This window comes from Carcharodon carcharias, chromosome 7 (genome assembly GCF_017639515.1).
Source record: "Carcharodon carcharias isolate sCarCar2 chromosome 7, sCarCar2.pri, whole genome shotgun sequence".
Lineage (NCBI taxonomy): Eukaryota > Metazoa > Chordata > Chondrichthyes > Lamniformes > Lamnidae > Carcharodon > Carcharodon carcharias.
Window position 1 is genome coordinate 60,646,925 of NC_054473.1, and position 21,151 is coordinate 60,668,075.

The window sequence follows — 21,151 nt, forward strand, 5'->3', positions numbered from 1 at the left end:
CTGCAATTGGGAGAGGAATACCAGTATTGCAAATTCAGCCTGCATGAAAGGAAACTTTTCAAATATCAGACAGGCAAACTTGGGGAGCTTTGAATGATGTTGTGGTTGGAGGATTCATGGGGCACTGGCAACAGTACTGGGAAAGGAGAGAGCTGTTCCGTTGGTGCGGGCTTCATTTGAACCATGTTGGGACTAGTGTCTTGGCGAATCGTATAACAAGGGTCGTAGATGAGGCTTTAACTAATTAGTGGGGGGGTGAGGGTTCAATTGAAGGGAATTATAGAAAATCAAAAATAATCGAGAGAGCCGAGGTGCAGGGTAGTGAAGAAGCAAACAATAATCAAAGTGTGACAGGAAGATATAAGCAGAAGTCTGCAGCAGAAATTAGAATCAGAATGAGTAATAATTTAAAAAGTAAAAACTGAAGGCTCTTTATCTGAATGCACACAGCATTTGCAACAAGATCGATGAATTGATGGCACAAATAGAAATAAATGGACATGACTTGGTAGCTATTACAGAGATGTAGTTGCAGGGTGACCAAGACTGGGAACTCAATATTCAAGGATATTCGACCTTCTGGAAATATAGGCAAAAAGGAAAAGGAGGTGGGTAGCTTTGTTAATAAAGGAAAGCATCAGTGCAATGATGAGTAGTGATATAGGTGCAATAGATCTTGATGTGGAATCAGTTTAGGTGGAAATAAGGAATAGCAAGGGGCAGAAGTCACGGGTGGGAGTCATCTATAGACCCCCAAAGAGTTGTCTCACTGTAGGACAAAGTATAAATCGGGAAACAATGGAGGCATGTAAGAAGGGCACTACAATTGTCATGAGTGATTTTAACATGCATCTTGACTGGACAAATGAGTTTGGCAGGGGTAACATGGAAGACAAATTTGTACAGTGAATCAGGGATTGTTTCTTAGAGAAATACATTGCAGAGCCTAACCAGGAACCAGGCTATTTTAGATCTAGTAATGTGTTATAAGGTAGGATTAATAAGAAATTTCGTAGTTAATGATCCTCTAGGGGATAGCGATCACAACATGGTAGAATTTCAAATTCAGTTTGAGGACAAGCAACTCGGACCTAAACTTAAATAAGGGCAATTACAGAGATATGAAGAAAGAGTTGTCTAAAGTGGATTGGGAAAATAGACTAAGGGGAGGGTCAGTGGATGAGCAGTAGCAGACATTTAAGCAGATATTTCATAATGCTCAGCAAAAATTTATCCTGGTCAAAAAGAAGAACTCGATGAGAAGGATGAACTACCCGTGATTAACAAAGGCAGTCAAGGAGAGTATCCAATCAAAAACTAAGGCAGACAAAGCAGTGAAAACTAGTGGTAGGTCAGAGGATTGGGAATTTTTTAGGAACCAGTAGCGGATGACTAAAAAGCTAATAAAGAAGGAGAAAATTGGTTATGAAAATACATTGGCAAGAAAAATAAAAACAAACAGCAAGAGCTTCTACGGGTATATTAAAAGAGAGTAGCTAAAGTGAGCATGGGACCCTCGGAGGATGTGACTGGAGAACTGATAACGGGGAACAGGGAAATAGCAGATAATTTAGACCAATATTTTGCATCGGTCTTCACAGTGGAGGACACTATAAACATCCTGAAGATATCAGATAAGCAAGGAGCTAACTGGAGGAAAGATCTTGTAACAGTCTCTGTCATGGGGGACAAGGTATTTGAGAAACAAATAGACTAAAGGCAGACAAGTCACCAGGACCTGATGGCCTGCATCCAAGGGTTTTAAAGGAAGTGGGTGCAGAGGTAGTAGAGGCATTGGTCAAAATATTCCAGAACTCACTGGATTCCGGGAAGGTCCCAGCGGATTGGACAACTGCTAATATGACACCCTTGTTCAAGAAGGGGGAGAGACAAAAAGCAGGAAATTATAGGCCAGTCAGTGCCTAACATCTGCTGTTGCGAAAATGCTAGAGTCCATTATTAAGGAAGAAATAGCAGGACATTTAGAAAAGCTTAACACAATCAGAGTTAACATGGTTTTGTGAAAGGGAAATCATGTTTGATAAATTTGCTAGAGTTCTTTGAGGATATAACAAAGAGTTGATAAAGGGGAACCAGTAGATGTAGTGTATTTGGTAACCAGAAAGCATTCGATAAGGTGCCACATAAAAGGTTATTGCACAAGATAAGAGCTCACAAAAATGGGGGGGGTGGGGGTAATGTATTAATAGTGGATTGAGGATCGGTTAACACACAGAAGACAGAGAGTTGGGATTAATGGGTCTTTTTCAGGCTGGAGAGACATAACTAGTGGAGTGCCACAAGGATCAGTCCTGGGGCCTCAATTATTTACTATCTATATTAATGACTTGGAGGAGGGGGCAAAGTGTAATGTATCCAAATTTGCCGATGATACAAAATAGGTAGGAGTGCAATGAGGACATAATGAATCTGCAAGGGGATATAGACAGTGAGTGAGTGGGCAAAAACGTGGCAGATGGAGTTTAATGTAGGAAAGTGTCAGGACATGTACTTTGGTAGGAAAAATCAAAAGGCAGACTATTATTTAAATGGAATCACTGTCACATGGGTTGGGACATGCCCATAATTTAAAAAAAATTTAATAAAATTTTTTAAAAGCTACATGAAACCTCACCCAGCCTGTGGATGAGGTTTCATGTTTTTTCTAATTCCCTCCGGGGCTGCTGGCCTGCTTGCCAACCTTAAGGTTGGACAGGCAGGTCCATTAATTAGCTAAATGATTCTGTCAATAGCATCAATTGGCCATTGACAGGCTGGCGGGCGCACAGCTGATTTTGCTGCACCCCCGCCTACCTGAAAATTTAACTGGGGCGCGGTGACGTCGGGAGTTCCACCCGATGTCACCACGTGTCATTTTACATGTAGGCGAGCAGGCCCCAATGGGAAAATCCTGCCCATAGTTACCGAATAAGGGGACACTCATTTAAAATTGAGATGCAAAGGTATTTCTTCTCTCAGAGGGTAACGAATGTCTGGAATTCTTTACCTCAGAGAGTTGGGGAGGCTAGATCACTGAAAGTATTTAAAGGGGAGGTAGATAGACTTTTGGAATATCAGGGATTTGAGGGCTGTGAGGAGCTGGCACAAAAGAGGAGTTGAGGTCTGGGGCAGATCAGCCATGATCTTATTGAATGGTGGGGCAGGCTTGAGGGGCTGAATGGTCTACTCCTGCTCTTATTTCTTATATTCTTATGTTGGAGCTGAGGTGGCATAAAGGTTGGGTAAAGAATGGGCAAGACTCTTCATTAGTAGCATCAGCTAAACGTGTTTTTTCGAATCATTGCAATGCTAATACGCTCAACGGTTATACATTTTCAAGGACAAACAGCTCTTGTGTGTAGAGCTAAATAAGCTCTTCTACATTTCACATTATGGTGGGGAATGGTGTTGGCCATCTGAGGACTACCTGGGTACATCCATTCCCACCACTCCTTCATCAGCTCCATCAAGGCATCTAACTCAGACAAGTACCAGTCTAGGGAGACCAACTCAGAGGAAGTAGCTAATGAGTCAAGAAGAGCTGTCGCTGGCTGAATCAACAAGGAGTACTGAGAATGAGAACTTGGGATTGGAAGAGTGGGAGAGCACTGTGCCAGAACAGAAACTAATGAAACAAACACCCTAGCTGAAAATCCTAGTGATTCAGATCTTAGGGTGCTAGCCTTATTAAAACAAAACTAAAATTGTGGTGGATTGATATCATTTGAAGGCCATGGAGATGGTTTCCACTTATAAGGTTAAAATGATAGAGAATTTTGAAACTGTGATCAGACCACAAGCAATATATAGTAGGAAGTTTCCTACAAACTGCAGAGTACTCTGGAGAATGCGGTAATCTAGGAAATTTCTATAACAACAAGAAGGGGTAATAAAATCACTGATGACCTTTGGACTGACAGGTACCTGTGCTTCCACTGATGTTTTGTACAGATCGTTCATGGGATCTGTCTTGGAATACTTGGTCTGTGGTGATACTGATCAGCAGTGCCTCTAAGCCTCTGCTCTGCACCAATGAGTGGTCACAGATACCACTATCTCTCCAGACAGTGTTAGCAAGCAAAAATCCTTAAGGCTCCCTTGATTGCATGCACACTTGAGAGCTTCAAAGGTGAGCCTGTCAGCCCTTTACACTGCAGGGGCCAGTACCTCTGCAACAGGTGCTTCCCTGAAACAGGAGTTGTCTCAGCCCTCTAATCTGCTGTGGGAGGGGGACACACCAATCATCCAGCACCTAATTATAACTCATTCACGGAGCACCTCATAGGAGTAGTAGCTTTAAAACACAAGCAATTAAGTTAGTTGGCGCAAAGGATAGACACAGTGTTAAGAAGTAATTATCAAAGGGGTGATCAGAATTTTTTGAGCTTATTTGATGTATATGCCCTCTGTAAAGTTATTATGACTTGTGTACTTCAAGCTCTGAGTTAACTTCTGGGTACGCTTTCTGCTTCTGGAGGTTTAACGGCAGGGTAAATGTTGACTTTTGTCTTATGAAAGGAATAGACAGAAGTATTTGACCATGAGGGATTTTGAGGGGTCATGAGGGAGAACTTCTAGCTGTAAAGTGACTTCATTTGGAGTATCAACTTCACCTGGAGTATCAACTTTTACTAATTGAAGGAACTAGGCTAGAAATCCTGTCCTCTAGTTTCTGACTGCTGTTCCACATCCTTCTCTCTTCTAGGTGTGGGGATAGGAGATCCTCCTCAGCTTCAGCAAACAACAAACCTTTCTTCATCAGCAAGTTTCATCAAAAACGATTCTACAGACTTGAGCTCAATTTCATTGCATTGGATTTAATGAGGCACCAAAAACAAAACAAGAATGCTTATAGTTTGTTCTGTGACATTTCCTGTGAAGGCACAAGTTTCATTATATCTGTTGTCCCCATTGTCTGCTGAAGCCTTACTGGTAAGATAAAGCATGATTTCAGGGTATCACTAAGCAACCATCTGGTTACATGACTCAGAGAAATAAGGGCCAGTATGGTAGATAGTCCCATAATGAAAGCACCTGACAGCTTCCTGGGAATCAGACATTGACATGCAGAAAAATGTCATTGGTGTGACACAACAGCTGTCCTTTAATCAAATGAAAACCATTCATAACTGCAGACAGGGTTCGAGGTGTCTAATGTCTCTTCATAAAACGGGTATAGAGAAACTCCCATTGGAAATCCATATTCCCACTCCAAAACGGTACTGTTTGCTGACGACTGAAAATAGCAACAAATATCTTGAGCAGGCTTCCAAAGTATTAAACAGATAGATTCGCAGTCAAAGGAGCACCATGGTTCAGTTGCAACAAGCAAAATAACCTTACAGCAGGATGGGCCTCAAGAATTTTTAAAATTATTTCATGGGACGTGGGCTTCGCTGGCTGGGCCAGCATTTATTTTCCATCCCTAGTTGCCTTTGAGAAGGTGGTGGTGGACTGCCATCTTGAACCGCTGCAATCCATGTGGTGTAGGTACACCCACAGTGCTGTTAGGGAGGGAGTTCCAGGATTTTAACCCCGCAACAGTGAAATAACGACTATATATTTCCAGGTCAGGATGATGAGTGACTTGGAGGGGAACTGCCGGGTGGTGGTGTTCCCATGTGTCTGCTGCCCTTGTCCTTCTAGTTGGTAGCAGTCGAGGGTTTGAAAGGTGCTAGCTAAGGAGCCTTGGTGAGTTCCTGCAGTGCAACTTTTAGATGGTACACACTGCTGCCACTGTCTGTTGGTGGTAGAGGGAATAAATATTTGTGGATGGGGTGTCAATCAAGTGAGCTACGTTGTCCTCTACGGTGTAAAACTTCTTGAGAACTGTTGGAGCTGCACTCACCCAGGCAAGTGGAGATTATTCCATCACACTCCTGACTTGTGCCTTGTTGGCTGGTAGGCAGGCTTTGGGAGTCATGAAGGGAGTTACCCACAGCAGGATTCCTAGCCTCTGACCTCCTCTTGTAGCCACAGTATTTATATGGCTGTTCCAGTTCAGTTTTTGGTCAATGGTAACCCTCAGGATGTTGATTGTTGGGAGGGATTTCAAGATAAGGATGATAATTTTAAAATCAAGGCCTTACCCGAATAGAGACCGGCATACGTCAACGAGCACAGGCTTGGTCGGTGAATAGGGCTTGGTGGCTTTAGGATACATGCAGCAGAGTTTCATATGGGCTCAAGTTTTTAGAGGGTGGCAGATGGGAGGCCAGCCAGGAAAGCGTTGGAATAGTCAATACTAAAGGTCACAAAGGCATGGATGGTGGCTATCTTGCCTTCTAAACTAGGTAAGCCTTTGGCAATGTACCCAGAAACTTATAAGCCTTCCGCTAAGCACATTTAATTATTGGACGTATGTTACATTGTAACATGATTTGATTTTACCTTTCAAAAGCAGTAATGCATCAAATCAGACTTCTATTGAAATTCAAAGTATTGAGCAAATTGCTTTTGCAAAAGATGGTAATCAAGTTACAATCATACAAATTGATTGTACATTCACAACACAAACAAAATAATAAGATAACGAGATACAAACCTCAGAACTAAGCTTAAGCTTAAGTTTCTCTGATACTTCAAGCTGTCTCACCTCATGTGATTTTCCAACTAACCCCTGAATTTGTTTCTCATATTCTGAAGAAGTAAGTTACTGTAGCTTCCTGGATTTTGAACAACTGACCTCTCAAATTCAAAAATGAACTGTAAGTCACGTATTAATTGAACAAATCACACTACATTGTTTAAGTTTGAATTATTGCTGTTGATATCAAGCTTGCAATTGAAAAATCTGGCACATTGCATTAAAGTGGGGCCAATGAAAAAAAATATCTGGACTGTGGTCATTCTTTAAAAAGCTGCTCTGTGACAGAATTTAAAAGAATAGATGCCAAAACTAGACGGAATTTTTTTTTTGTCAGATCTAATTTGGATAACCTGCTCCACACAACATGTGCCTTAAAAAATAGTACCAATTTCATTGGTGAGGTTGAGCTATGAATGTTCATATGAGTGTAAAAATCATAATTCACTAAGATGACAGACGAAGTGAGGTGTGATGGATTTTCATGTTTGTGAAATGTACTGAAGTCACTCATCAATGACAACATTTTCTTCAAATTCTATTGGAAAATTTCTGTTGAAATATGAAGCATATTTGCTGACTATGCAAGTACTGCTTTAACCCTACCTGCACAGTGAAAGCCAGACACATGGGCAGTTAAAATCACCCAGGCTACTTAGCCACCAGAAATTCACCAGAATCCATTCTGGCATAGACGGGATAAGTGGAATGGCCTCCTTTGTTGTCATAAATTATCCTATGTTTCTATGTAAGCCCACTGTTCCAAATTTCGACTTGTTATATTGAGCAGGCAACAAGGGCATCTGGCCAAAGCAGCCACCTGAGTCCTTCTTTAAGTATGCATGTAAGATCCCAATGATGTTCTTTAAACTGAGACCTGGACAGGAAGGTTGCCAACAACCTCTCAACAGGTAAAAGCCAGTCAGGCCAGGCAAATATGCAATTTTCCATCATTTCTGCACGACTTCCCAGCTGGAGTTGAGAAAGCGCAGTTTTGTTTCGGGAGCAGCAGCTAAATTTCCAGCGCACTTTGCTATGCAACTGCATAAGACCTGCCTGGGGCTAAAATTGTGATGCACGTTCATTAAGAATTGAAGTTTTAATAGTGTCAGTAAAACTGGGAACAGTCAGCAGACTGGCATTTCAATTAGTTCATATTGGAGTGACAATCAATAATGGGAGATAACAGAATGCTTATTTCGGTCTTAAGAAAGAATGAAGAAGAACTGGTGTTTGGACAAGCAGCCCTGTAAAGGCCACTGCATGGTGGGGGACTTATATGTGACTATGAAGCATGTGTGTAGCATAACACTCTCCAGGATTCAATAAAAACATTGCATTTGTAAACAAATCTAGCAAATAGTTAACTAATAAATGTCAAGATAAAACTTATCGATTATAAGTTGTTGAATTTGTATTTTCTTTCAGCATATAGTGATTCCTGCCTTTTAATGGTTGCTGAGTTTATCTTTCATTTATAACACCAATTTCTCTCAGCTGCTGCAAGCAGCTGCCACCTGCTTTTAGTTGCCAAGTGTACTTCACCCATATCCAGAACAAATTCCATTCCTCCATACCTTCTCTTGCAACTAAAGTAACAAAAGAATGCTATGTCCTTTTAGATAAGGACCTGAAATAAGTTTATTACCTTGTATGTGAGTTCTGACTGACTTTTGAATGATAAACATGTTGTTAGGGTCTTGATTTTCATCATTTCGCTGCATTATTATCAAGATTTTAAAATTATTTAACCTAGGATCCTGTAATGGCAATAACAATTGCTTAAAATCTTTAACAGAATAGAATATCCTAGGATATCTTGTATGGAAGAGGAGAGACATAGAAGAATTGAGGGTGATGGGCATAGTTGGTAAGTTTAGATTTTAAAGAAGCTTTTCAAGAGAGGCTGAAGAAGGAACTAGATAGAAAGGCTTTGTGAAGAGAATTTCTGAGAGTGGGGCTGAGGGCCTTAGGGATTTTCTGAAGATGGAGCTGGAGTTGATGTAGGAGAAGTTGAAAAATGGAAGCAGCATGCTTAGGAAGCCAGAATTGGGAGTCCTAAGGACATAAACTAGTTTAGAGGAGGTTGTAAAGATAGAATGGGCAAGACTATGTAGGGATTTGAAGATCAGGACAAGAATTTTGAATTCAATACAATGCAAGAGAAGGAGACAATGGCAGTGCAGGTTGCCAAGGATATCGACGACAAGTATAATTTAGCAGGCTGTGAAGTACAGGAAAAATAAAAGGAGCAATTGGGAGGTCAGCGTGGAAAAGTCAAGTCTTGATTTGGAACTTAAAGTTTTAGTTGCAGTTGGGGTGCGATGGAGTAAAAGAGGGCATTTTGGGCACAAAAATGAACTTGTTAATGGATAAGAAGTGAGGCTTGAAGCTCAAACAGAGCACTGAGGCAAAATTTATGATTTGATATTAAAGACCTGACCCATGTTAGCTGTAAAGAAATTTCTGTTACATAGATGCCGAAATCTATTTGCATCATTACCGTGTGAATTCGCCCCAACTGGACAAGTGCTGAGAGGCATCCAACAGCCAAAGGTGTTGAACAGAAGAATCAAACTGGTCAGAACTTGTTAATGGCTGTGAGAAACTTGCAAAACTGAAACAGTGAGTGATAAGTGCCAAATTCTACATGGGAAAGCTCAAAATAACCTTCCATCTATAGAACAATCGGTGTGCTAGATGTACCTGGAAGGATGTAAAAGTTCTCAGTAAAACATTGCTCTAAGCTGTGAATATGGTATTTAGGGGGATGTGGCCTTTTAACTCAACCTCCAATATCAGCTCATTTTTCTTGATGACAGCCATCAACCCCTGAAGACTGAAATCAAGGGAAAGCAATCAACTTACAATTGAGAAATCCACTAATATTAATAGTCGGTGATCATTTGTTGCAGGTGGGCATCACAATTCATAGCAATCTTAAGACATCAATAACACAACAAGTGAGTGAAACTGGAATAACTGAAGTTGTGATTCACTCATCAATTGTAAGTTAATTTAGTGGGAATGTATTATGTTCTTTTTACCAAATTGCTTTGAACTGTATTCTTCGTTGACTGCCATATATGTGTCTGACTTCTCGATTCTAAATGTTTTGTAAGGTCAGTCATAAAATGAGGTCTAATTCAATGAATAAGTCCTAAGCAAAATGATTTAACCTGCAGCTGCTGTGTCAGTCACCTCAGTGTTAGCATGCTTTATGTCCATTAATATTGTCTAAAAAACACTAAGAATGATGCTCCCTGCAACTCATTTCCATTCACTCAATTCTAATGTTGGTAGCCCTCTCAATGGTAAATATAATTCATTCATTTAAATTGTCTGGATTATCATTAAGGCTCAGCTGAATGGCTGCTAATCCTGAAGGCTGTCACCAGGATTGACTGAGTTCCCATATTATGCTCACTGACAGTTACATGCATTTCACCTTAGGAGAACCTGCAAATTCATTGTGGTAAACCAAGACTTATGACATTTCCTTGTTGGTAATACCTTTTTTCAATATTACTACTATACCAGTTGATTATCAACAAGTTAATCATTCATTTAGCTGCTTAGAAAGTGTCAAACTAGAACATTGAAAGATGAACTGCACCAACTCTCTGATGGATAGAGTTAAAGAATTCCTGAGCCTCAAACCTGATGAGAGGAAATCCAGTTAAAAAAGTGCTTTGAAAGTTAGATCTCATTCACACTTACATTTTGGATTTTGAATACAAATTTCTTCAAAGAAAAACGACAAATATATACACAAAAGTTACTCCTACAATATTGTTTAAAAAAACTCTTCAGTTTAACAGCAATTAATTCTTGCACAGTATTTAAGAAATAACCAAGTTTGTAGTTCAAACAGGATTATAACTTTTATATTTATGTTGTTCTTTGAGAGTTTTCTTTTGTGTTATCACAATACAATATTTCTATTATTCAAACCACAATTTTTGTAAAAGTTCACCATGTCAGACCTGATGATTGAGAGATTGAAAAGTCCAAGGATAATTCAATATCCATGCAGTTAATAGATTTAAAAACATTACCACCAGAAACTCAAGTGAAACCTTTCAGTCATTTTACAAGTGTTTCATACCAATGAATACGCTTCTTTGTAACTTGGGGTACTTACCTCTCACAATCAGATCAGCTGCAGCTGATGCACTGTCCACAGTGGTTTGAACCATACAAACAAATCTACCAGCATGCTTAAGCTGAATGTTTCTGATCATCAAATCGCCAGAGGATCCCTGCTGAAAGAAATAAAACAAAAGCTTAGAAACATTACAGAAATTAATATGATTTTTAGTGTAATACATGTGTAGACTACATTTAATTCTGTTTCACATTTTATTTATTCCTTAATTCCCTTTGAACTGTGAATCAGTTTTCCTTCTCTCAGGTACAGCTGATTAGGTACAAAAACAGAGTTTACCATTTGAAATTTCAATTAAGATTAAGACCAGGTTTCAAATCCTTGATCTGCCCCATTACCATCTAGGGATATGATAGGATGTTAAGTGAAGTTAGCATCCCTGATATTTTGGTTATGCCATGTCTGAAGTTCACAGCAGGACAGTTCAAACTTCCATGACTAATGTGTGCACCATCTGGTACAGAATAAGCACTTCAACAAAGGCACACATAGTAGTCCTCCTGTAAATCAATCAGAGAAATACTGGCTCCTGTGTTCCTCTTTTGAATTTATTTCAAAACCAATATACAAAACAATGAGACAGAGGAGCACCAAACTTGACTACAAGATTTACACTTGTCCAGAGTTCATATACTCAGATGAATTACGTAAAATGTGAATTTATTTCCATGGTGGGCTGGATTTGTAGGATTCAAAAAGTACAATTATGCCTGCACAAGGCTCCACTGTTTTAGGAAATTATAATGAAATTTTGTGGAGTCTTGCGCTTTTCATTTATTCTATGTGTTAGTGATAATGATAAAGGTAGATTCAATTAAACAACCAAGTAAAATTGGTAACAGATTTTTCTTCTTCATTAACGTTAGCTTCAATACTACTCAGAACTTGAAATGCATGTAAGTAAAGTAACAGGATCAACAAGAAATAATTTTTGTTAAGGGCTTGCTCATTACTGTGAAAAACCCTCTGTTATTAGCTTGTAGCTTGTGCAGTTGTGATTAGAAACATAATCTGTGTCCTCAACTTGTGACTTGGAAAAAAAGGGCACATCTCCATGGTCAGCATTCACTGTTAGAAAATCATTGTAGGATACAGTGCAGTGGCATGGTGGTTATGTAACTGGATTAGTCATCCAGAGGTAAAAACAGAAAATACTGGAAATACTCAGCAGGTCTGGCAACATCTCATTCGAAAGAAAAAAAAGGGTTAACATTTCAGACTAATGACCTTTTGCCAGGACTAGAAAAATATAGACATAACAGAGGCAGGAGGTGGTGTTGTGGAGGTGTGGGAAGGAAGAAAAAAGGGTAAAAATCTGTGAAAGGGTAAAAAACAGGAGAGATTAAATGATAAAAGGGATGATGGTTCAAGGTAGGAGAAGATAATAATAGGACAGGAAACTAAAGACAATGGGTGCAAATAGAAGGAGGAGAATCATTACCAAAAGCTGCCACTCTGCCCCAAAAATGGAGGCAGAGGTTATTACCTAGAATTGTTGAACTCAGTGTTGAATCTGAAAGGCTATAATGTGCCTAGGTCTTAAAGGGAGACGCAAAATTCAGAATCTCTACTTGAACACCCTAATCTTGGTCATGTGGACAAATACTTTGTCCAACTGACCATTTGGGAGCCATTTTTCCCCCCTAAAGAGACATGATGCATTAGAAACAGTACAAATAAAAACAAATTGGATCTACGGACTTAGGCTGTTGAGCTAAAGTGACATAACAATTTTAACTTGATTCTCTTTAGCAAAGATAAAAGGCATTCACTTTTTTTTAAGAAGAGGAAGCTAAGAAAGCAGTAACGAATGCATTTCTGTAATCAAATTGCAAATACAGACCAAGGAACCGTACAATGAAATAAGAAACTGAGAGCTGAATAAGAGTCTATTCAAAAGCTTGCTCTGGAACGTATCAATGTGTGGAACAAATGTCCCTCTGGTGGTGAAGATGAAATCTGCTGATTCTTCCAAAAGAGAACTTAATTGATTTTGCTGGGGGGTTGGGAAGGGAGGTGGCATGTTGAGGGATATAAGCATAAATTGACAACAGGCTAATAAAATGGGCCAAGCATTTAAAGGATAAGAAGTAGGCAGGGGCTGCCTGCAGCACATTCTACAGACAGAACAATCCTTAAGGTTTAATTCCATTTGATTTCTGTATGATTGCATGAAGCAGAAACAATGGAGCATTTCAGAGTTTGACCTGTCAAAGAGTTATAGTAAAAGGTTGTTGGGCTTATGATTTTTACTGAACAGAACTTTGGTTTCCTTTTCAGATGTGCACGTTCTCATGCTAACCTCATTTCACAGTTCTTTCAGGAGATTATAAAGATGCGAAGTGAAAGCCCTTTTTATGTCTGATAATCTTTTGGGAACAACATGCCTTCAAGAAGCAGTAAGAAATCTAATTTGCATGTCCAGAATCAGTTAACACTCGTCAAGTTGTCCTCTGTGGAAATAATCATTGCTCAGACACCTGTATGTGCATGTATCTTAGAGATGATTACACATCTGGGGCATCTTGCATAGTAAACAGATATGTTGATAAAGGCTGCATTATTTAATGTTCCAAGAGCCTGGATTTTTAATTCTGCCTCTTGAATAGGAAAATTTCTAACCATAATTACCTTGAGAATACAAGATATATGAACTGGATACCATTTTATCTTTCTGATTAAAAGATATAGAAAGGCAAAAGAGAAATATAGAAAACACAGTCATTTAAATTTTAGGAGCATGGGGATCAATTGTAGCCTCTTACAAAATTGTAGAACATGAGAAGTCTTAGGGGAACGACACTTGCATTGCTTTCATCTTTTATTTAAGGCTTTGGATCTTATGCCTCGTGCACCACTCATCACCATCAATGACTTTTTTTCTAATCTTTTTCCGGTTATTTACACATTTGTAATCTATGTAGGCAGTTTTTCTTTTATTTTGAGTTCAATTTCGTCAAAGCTCTCCTGGGTTTCTTTCAAGAAGTGAGAGAGTGATGTGTAAAGTTTTGCACATGTACTAAGGGCTATCTGTGCATTGTGGAGGTTCTTGCTCATGGTTTTGTGGAACAGATTCAACACACAATTGCAAAATTCTAACATGGATATACAAACTCTAATTCCTCCATTTTCTCCTGCAGAATGCCAGCTTCTCTCCTTGTATCCTTTTTTCCTGTCATCAGTAAGCAGATGATGAGGAGCATCAATCATTGATCCATAACTATCAGCTACAGTTGAAGTAGCCTTTGCATGTGCTTCCCCACTTATGTCAGAGAGATGTTTTGGTACGGTGGGAGCAGGACTCAAAATTGATTTGAACACTGCCCAATGTCTTGTAGAGGTATAAAAAATGTGTATATTTGGTGCACAACAGCACAGATCATACATATTTATTTCCATTTGCGCTGTCAATTCATCTGTTTTGTTAATAATGTTCTGTTCATCAGATACAGAGCCATTAGTTCTGTCTTTTTAATATTTTTGTAGCCTCTAGCTCTATCTGCTGGTGCACTCATATTTGTGCACTCTGTCCCTTCCTGTCATGATGATCATTTCCCTTATTCCTACCTTGTCGTCTTGTCTTGTTTTCTCTATTTAATTTATCACACCTTCCCAAACTTGATCCCTCACCCACACTATTTAGTTTAAAGCCCTCTTTACCACCCTAGTTATACAACTTGCCTGAACACTTGAGCCAGCATGGTTCAGGTGAAGACTGTCCCAATGGTACAGCTCCAAATTTCTCCAGTACTGATGCCGGTTCCCCATTTCTCTCACACTGATCTTTGAGCCACACATTTAACTCTTTATTCTGATTTATACTATGCCAATTTGCACATGGCTCAGGTAGTAATCCAGAGATTATTACTTTTGGGGTTCTACTTTTTAATTTAGCCCCCAGCTGTTCATATTCCCTCAACAGAACTTCTTTCCTGGTCCAAAATATATTGTTGGTATCTACGTGGACCACAACCACTAGATCCTCGCCACCACATCCCCCACCCCTCCTTCACTGCAAGTTCCTCTCCAGCCCCGAGCAGAAGTCTGGAACCTGGCACCAGGTAGGCAACACAGCCATCTGGACTGCCGCTCTTGGCTGCAGAGAACTGTGTCTATTCCCCTGACTATACTGTTCCCTACTACCACTACGTTCCTAGTAACTCCTCCCGCTTGAATGGCTTCTTGTACCACGGTGTCATGGTTAGTTTGCTCATCCATCCTGTAGCCATCGTTTTCATCCACATAGGCTTCAAGAGCGTCGAGCCAGTTGAACAATTGCAAAGGCTGAGGCTCCTGCACTTCTTCCTTCTGGTCCCCATACCTGCCTCACTCGCAGTCACAGCCTCCTATCCCTGACTACGGACCAAATCAGAAGACCCTCTCCAGAAGGTTGTGACTGCCTCCTGGTACAAGTGTCCAGGTAACTAGCCCCTTTCCTGATGCATCACAGTATCTATCTGAAGCTCGGTCTCCAGCTCAATGATCCTGAGCCAAAGCTCCTCAAACCGCAGACACTTACTGCAAATGTGTTTGCCCTGGATCACACCACTATGATGGGATAAGCTGGCAAGACCATTTTAGTGGACTGTAGCATTCAAGACTTAGATCACCATAACTGTATAATGTAAACTTTTCAGGGTGTTTAAACAAACAGTCACTGTTAGAAAAGAATGAAAGAAATAGGAAGATTAGGTCATACCGCCCCTTGTGTCTGCTCCACCATTCAATAGGATTATGGTTGATCTGATCTTGGCCTCAACGCTACTTTCCTTTCATAGCTCTGGACTCCCCTTTAGTTCAAAAATCTGTCGATCTCAGCATTGAATATGTTCAATGACCCAGCCTCCACAACTCTCTAGATAGAGAATTCCGAAGGTTCACAACCCTCTGGGAGAAGAAATACCATCTCTTATTTCAATATTAAATGGGTGACCCCTTATTCTGAAATAGTGCCCCTTCATTCTAGACTACCCCACAATGGGAAACATCCACTCAGTATCGACCCTGTCAAGCCCCTCAGAATCTTATCTGCTTCAATAAGATCACCTCTCGTTCTTCTCAACTCCAATGAGCATAGGCCCAACTTGTTTAGCTTTTCCTCACAAGACAAACCCTTCATCCCAGAAAATCTATTAAGTGAACCTTCTCTGAACTTCCTTCAATGAATGTATATTCCTCCTTAAATAAGGAGACCAAAGCGCAGTACTGCTGGTGTGGTCTCACCAGTCCACAGTATGCCACTGTGTGGCAAAACATCCTACTTTTATACTCCACCCAGTTGCAATAAAGGTCAACATTCCATTCCTGTTGTTAATTACTTGCTGTACCTGCACGCTGATATTTTGTGTTTCATGCATGAGGACACCCAGATCCCTCTGTACTGTAACATTCACTGGTTTGTCTCCATTTAAATAATATTTTGCATTTCTATTCTTCCTACTAAAGGGGATATTCCTCACATTTTCCCCCGTGTACTCCATCTGCCAAAATTTGACAACTTGCTTGACCTATCAATACCCTTTGCAGATTCTGAGCAAAATCTTACACTCTTAGGTTAAGAGTGTGAGTTGGGACAATTCCAGGCATAGTCCTGCTTGGGAGCCTTTTCAGAAGATGCTTTGGAAGACGGCAGCACCAAAGGTAGATGTAGGTAGTATCGCTGCAGGAGGGGACTGTGAGGGCCTTTGCATCTTGAGGCACTCTCAAAAGAGATTTTTGCTTTACAAACATAGGTGGGGGGAATTAAATAGGAGGTCTATTGTGTCTCCCAGGCCAGCTGTTGGCAAGCAGCCTCCAGGACTTCCAGGCTTGGCCCTCATTGGGGCCCTGTCCTCTGCCAGGAAGATCCTGGCAGTGTGTCTAATCAGCCCACAAATTGGTATGGATTGGCTACCTGCCACTGCTGGATGGGTAGCCTCTAAAGGTAATTATCTGTGCCAGGGAAGATCACCCTGAGGTGAGAACACATTGGCCCAATGACCCTACGCACCTAACTCTGATATTCCTCCTGTTCTGATGTTCAAGCCTGCCCCTGGGGGACTAGGGAGATTCTGCTCTTGTGTCCTCCTCACAAGTTATCTTTGTATCATCAAAAAATCTGTCCATGATACACACAGTTCCTTTGTTCAGTTCATCAGATTATAAGTAGTTGAAGCCCAAGCACTGATCCCTGCCAACCTGAAAATAACCCATTTATCCTGACTTTTTAATTCATTCCTGTTAGTTAGCTAATCTCCTGTCCATGCTAATATATTATCCCCAAACACCATGAGCTCTGATGCAGTAACCTTTTATGTGGCACCTTATCGAATGCCTGTCAGAAATCCAAATGCACGACATCTACTGGTTCCCCTTTATCCACCCTGCTCATTGCATTCTGAAGAAACTGTAATAAGTTTGTCAAACACAATTTCCCTTTCACAAAACCATGTTGAATCTGCTTGATTGTATTTTGATTTTCAAAATGTTCTACTATTACTTCCTTAATGGATTTCAACAATTTCTCAAAGACAGATATTAGGCAAACTGGCCTATAGTTCCCTGCTTTCTCTCTCCCTTTTTTCTTGAATGGGGACATTACATTTGCTATTTTCCAATCCACTGGGATCTTTCCAGAATCAAAAGAGTTTTGAAAGATTACAACCAATGCGTCCAAGATCTCAGCAGCTACTCCTTTTTAAGGCCCGAGGATGTAGGCCATCAGGTCCAAGGGACTTGTCAACCTTTAGTCGCATTAATTTTCTTAGTACTTTTTTTCTAATGATATGGATCATTTTAAGTTATTCTGTTCCTTTTTCTCCCTCATTTTCTACTTTTATTGAGATGCTTTTAGTGTTGTAGTGAATTGGTAAAATGATGCACAGCTTTCATTTTTAAAATGCTAAATAAAACTTAGCTGACAAAATTAAATACTGTACAGTCAAGTTCAAGGAGAAGAAATCCATCTTGAATGGTAATGTAAAAGTGAAGGTATTGTGTTGGCTGACTGTCATGTGCCTCATCTGATATTTAGTTACCTTGATTTCAATAGAATATATCAGGTGAGGGACATAACTGACAGCTAATGCCATACACGCCATTTAATAGAGATGGAGTGAACACCTAGAAGAATTATACAACGAGATGACCTCGACCACCAATCAAAAATAGAGACGCAGGCCCAGAAATTTTGCGAGAAGAAGTCGAACTTGTGTTGAAGAAGATGAAGAAGTGGAATGTACCAGCACCAGATGAAATAACACAAGAAATTATTGCAGCAACAGGAAAGCTAGGAACTGAAAAACTGCCTATTATCGCCAACAAGATCTATAACACTGGCATTATCCCTGAAGATCTAATTATTCTTGTTTTTTTCACTTTGTCAAAGAAACCTGGCGCAAGAGAATGTGAGATACATGGAACAACCAGCCTAATGAGTCATGTAGTAAAGATCATCCTCAGAATCCTAATGGCCAGAGAAAGAGAAAAAATTAAATCAGAGATTTCCGACACTCAGGGGACATTGTAGAAGAGAAAGGAACATGAAATGCAATCTATGCTTTAAAAACCTTGGCTGAAAAAGCCATTGAAATGCAAAACGACTTCTACCTATGTTTTATTCATTATACTAAGGCATTTGATAAAGTCCAATACAATCATCTCATGAAAATGTTGGAAGATATCAATATCAATGGGAAAGATCTTGACTCTGCAGGAATATTTACTAGAATCAGGTAGCAACAATCAGATGTGAGAACAAACTCAGTGGGCAGGATTTTCCCACCATTGGGGGCGAAGTTGAAGGGCAGGTGCGCAGAGGCATGCTTCCGATTGGCGCCCCCATGGGGCGCAGCGCCATTTTACATGGGCAAGCCAATTAAGGCCCGTCTAGCGTGATGTCCGCACAGAAGCGCTATGTGCTCCCTGTGTGAACGGGGTAGGGGGAGGTGGGGGGGGGGAATTCCAAAATCGAGAGTGCACTCTTTCGCGCATGCGCACGAAGGAACGCACTCATCTCCCTGACGCTAAGTGCTGCCTCAGGGAGATCGGCTTTAAATGTAAAAAAACTAAAAATAGAAAAATAAAATTTCCGTGACATGTCCCCTCATGTGACACTGTCAGATGAGTTGGGACAGGTCCATAATTTTTACAAAAACTTTATTAAAATTTTTAAAAACCTACATGAAATCTCACCCGCCCGTGGATGAGGTTTCATGCTTTTTCTAATTCTCGCTGAGGCTCCTGGCCATTAATTAGTTTAATTACTCTGTCAATGACCTCAATTGACCATTGACAGGTCGGAGGGCGCGCAGCTGATTTTGCTGCACCCCCGCCCACCAGAAAACTTAAATGGGGCGCAGTGACTTCAGGAGTTCCTCCCGACGTCACCGTGCATCATTTTAAGTGTCGGCGAGCGGGCCCCGGGCCCCGCTCCCCCACTCGCCAATGGGGAAATCCTGCCCAGTGACTGGAAAGCGATCAAAAGAGGGATTAGACAAAGCTGTGTTCTTGCACTGGACAGCTTCTCCCTATACAGTGCATACATTCTCAGAGGAATTAAAGGGATGAATGGTATAAAGGTAGATAGGAGAGTCATCACCAACATTCCCTATGCTGACAACATCATATAGCAACAAATGAATAAGACTTGCAAAAATGAATCAATACAGTCATAAAGGGAAGTAGTGGATACGGTTTTACATTCAATTGCAAGAAAACGTACACTACAGTGACAAAGAAAAAGCACATTCCAGTATGCAACATCACAGTAAACAGAAGCAAGTTAGAACAGGTCAATCAATTCAACTATCCAGGAGGCAAAGAAACGTCCAATGTCAAAAGCAGCACTGAAGGATTGAGCAAGCCAGAAGTGTTTTTACAAAATCAAGTGACATTCTAAGAAACATCAGCTTGAGCCTTGAAATGGGAATCCATGTATTAAAATGTTATGTCTGGCCAGTAATGAATTATAGATGTAAAGCTTGGAGCATTGGGAAAAGGAAGAAAAGAAAATCAGCAGCTTGAAAATGTGATACTGATGAAGGATCCTGAGCATAGGCTGAGTGGGGAAAAGAATTAATGAAGTAAAACTGATTGAGACTGGAAGAACAAGAGAACTCTTAAATAACATTACAATAACATTAAAAGACAACAAATGGAGTTCTTTGGACATGTTATCTGCACAGAGGGGTTAGAGTGCTTAATCACCACCAAAAGGCTTAATGGAAGAGAAGCAAGTAGACAACATTAAAGACTAGTTTAACCAGAGCATCAAAAACAAGGTCATCCACTGTTGTTATGGTCGAAAAGTTTGGAAGACCATGGTCACCTACACCACTCGGCATGGCACTTAGGTGATGCTGAACATCACTCACACTGATAAACAAATGGAAAAAAAAGATTAAGTTCAAAATACCTGGGTATTGTATCCATATGCTTTTTGAAACTATTTGCTGAGTCATTGGCTGAATATTCCTGCTTTAGTTTTTAAATGCAAGGTGGCTTTATTTCCAAATCCATAACCTGGAGCTGAGAGGAGGGCACTTTCCAGATCAATCTTTCAAAATATGCCCAATTAAGAACTCATTTATGAGATCACCATTCAATTAAGTACAGTAGAGAAGTTGAGGAGGCAGGAGGGCATGTCAGCACATGCTAATGAAAGGGCAGCAGGCAGCCTTCATTGCAGCACACTGGGTGTGCTGGTGTGGTGAATGACACAAAAGAGGTTAGAGCAAAATGGATGCATAATTAGGCTAAAGGAAGTTGCAGCCATTTCTTCACCCCCAGTACAGTATGTGACAGCAGTTTCCAGAAGCTGCTCATGAGAAGGCAAGCCTCTGCCTGCAGATGTCTTCAGAATTGCTGTCTTCCCAATTTCATATCCAGATTGCATGTCACTTTCATACCGTTCTAATTGCCTCCATCTGCTGTGCATTCGCCTCCTGTGAGTTGACAAGTTGCAGACACTGCATTTGTCCCATGCAAAGCTGAAAAGATTCCATTGTCATAGCAAAATGACTGATAATTGAATAATTAACATGCTTGAGTGGAGCATAAACACTGGCATGGTGGACTGGTTCATTCCATTGGGATACTTTGGTGGTTCATATCCAACATAATCCTATGTAATCAATTTGCCTTCTGCTGCTGCCAGGTGGGTTGCTGGCAGCAAATAAAAGCCATCCTAGGTAAAAGCAGGAGGAGGCAGGAACATGTCAGGAAACTGCCCAATGCCCATTTTCCCCAATTTAACTTTCACCTCACTCTGTCCAACCTTATCACCGAGGGCTTGGGAAAATTCCCCTCATTATAGTTGAAGTGAATTCCAAGGGCTGAATTTTGCCCTTGACGGGTGGGCAGCCGATCTCCGCCGCCGAAACGGGCCACACCGCCATTTAGCATCATCACCGCATGGC

The 21,151-nt window shown here is 40.5% G+C and overlaps 1 protein-coding gene across 2 annotated transcripts in view; it reads right to left on the reverse strand.

The window, feature by feature from the left end:
- LOC121280339 (contactin-4-like) overlaps window positions 1-21,151 on the reverse strand; it is a 1,234,817-nt gene that overhangs the window by 341,315 nt on the left and 872,351 nt on the right. Inside the window, exon 12 of one of the 2 annotated variants that reach the window (XM_041192228.1) lies at window positions 10,731-10,848. In XM_041192228.1, coding sequence (XP_041048162.1) covers window positions 10,731-10,848 — 118 coding nt within the window. Of the gene's footprint in view, window positions 1-10,730; window positions 10,852-21,151 lie in introns of both variants that reach the window. The other variant, XM_041192226.1, reaches the window with a different exon arrangement.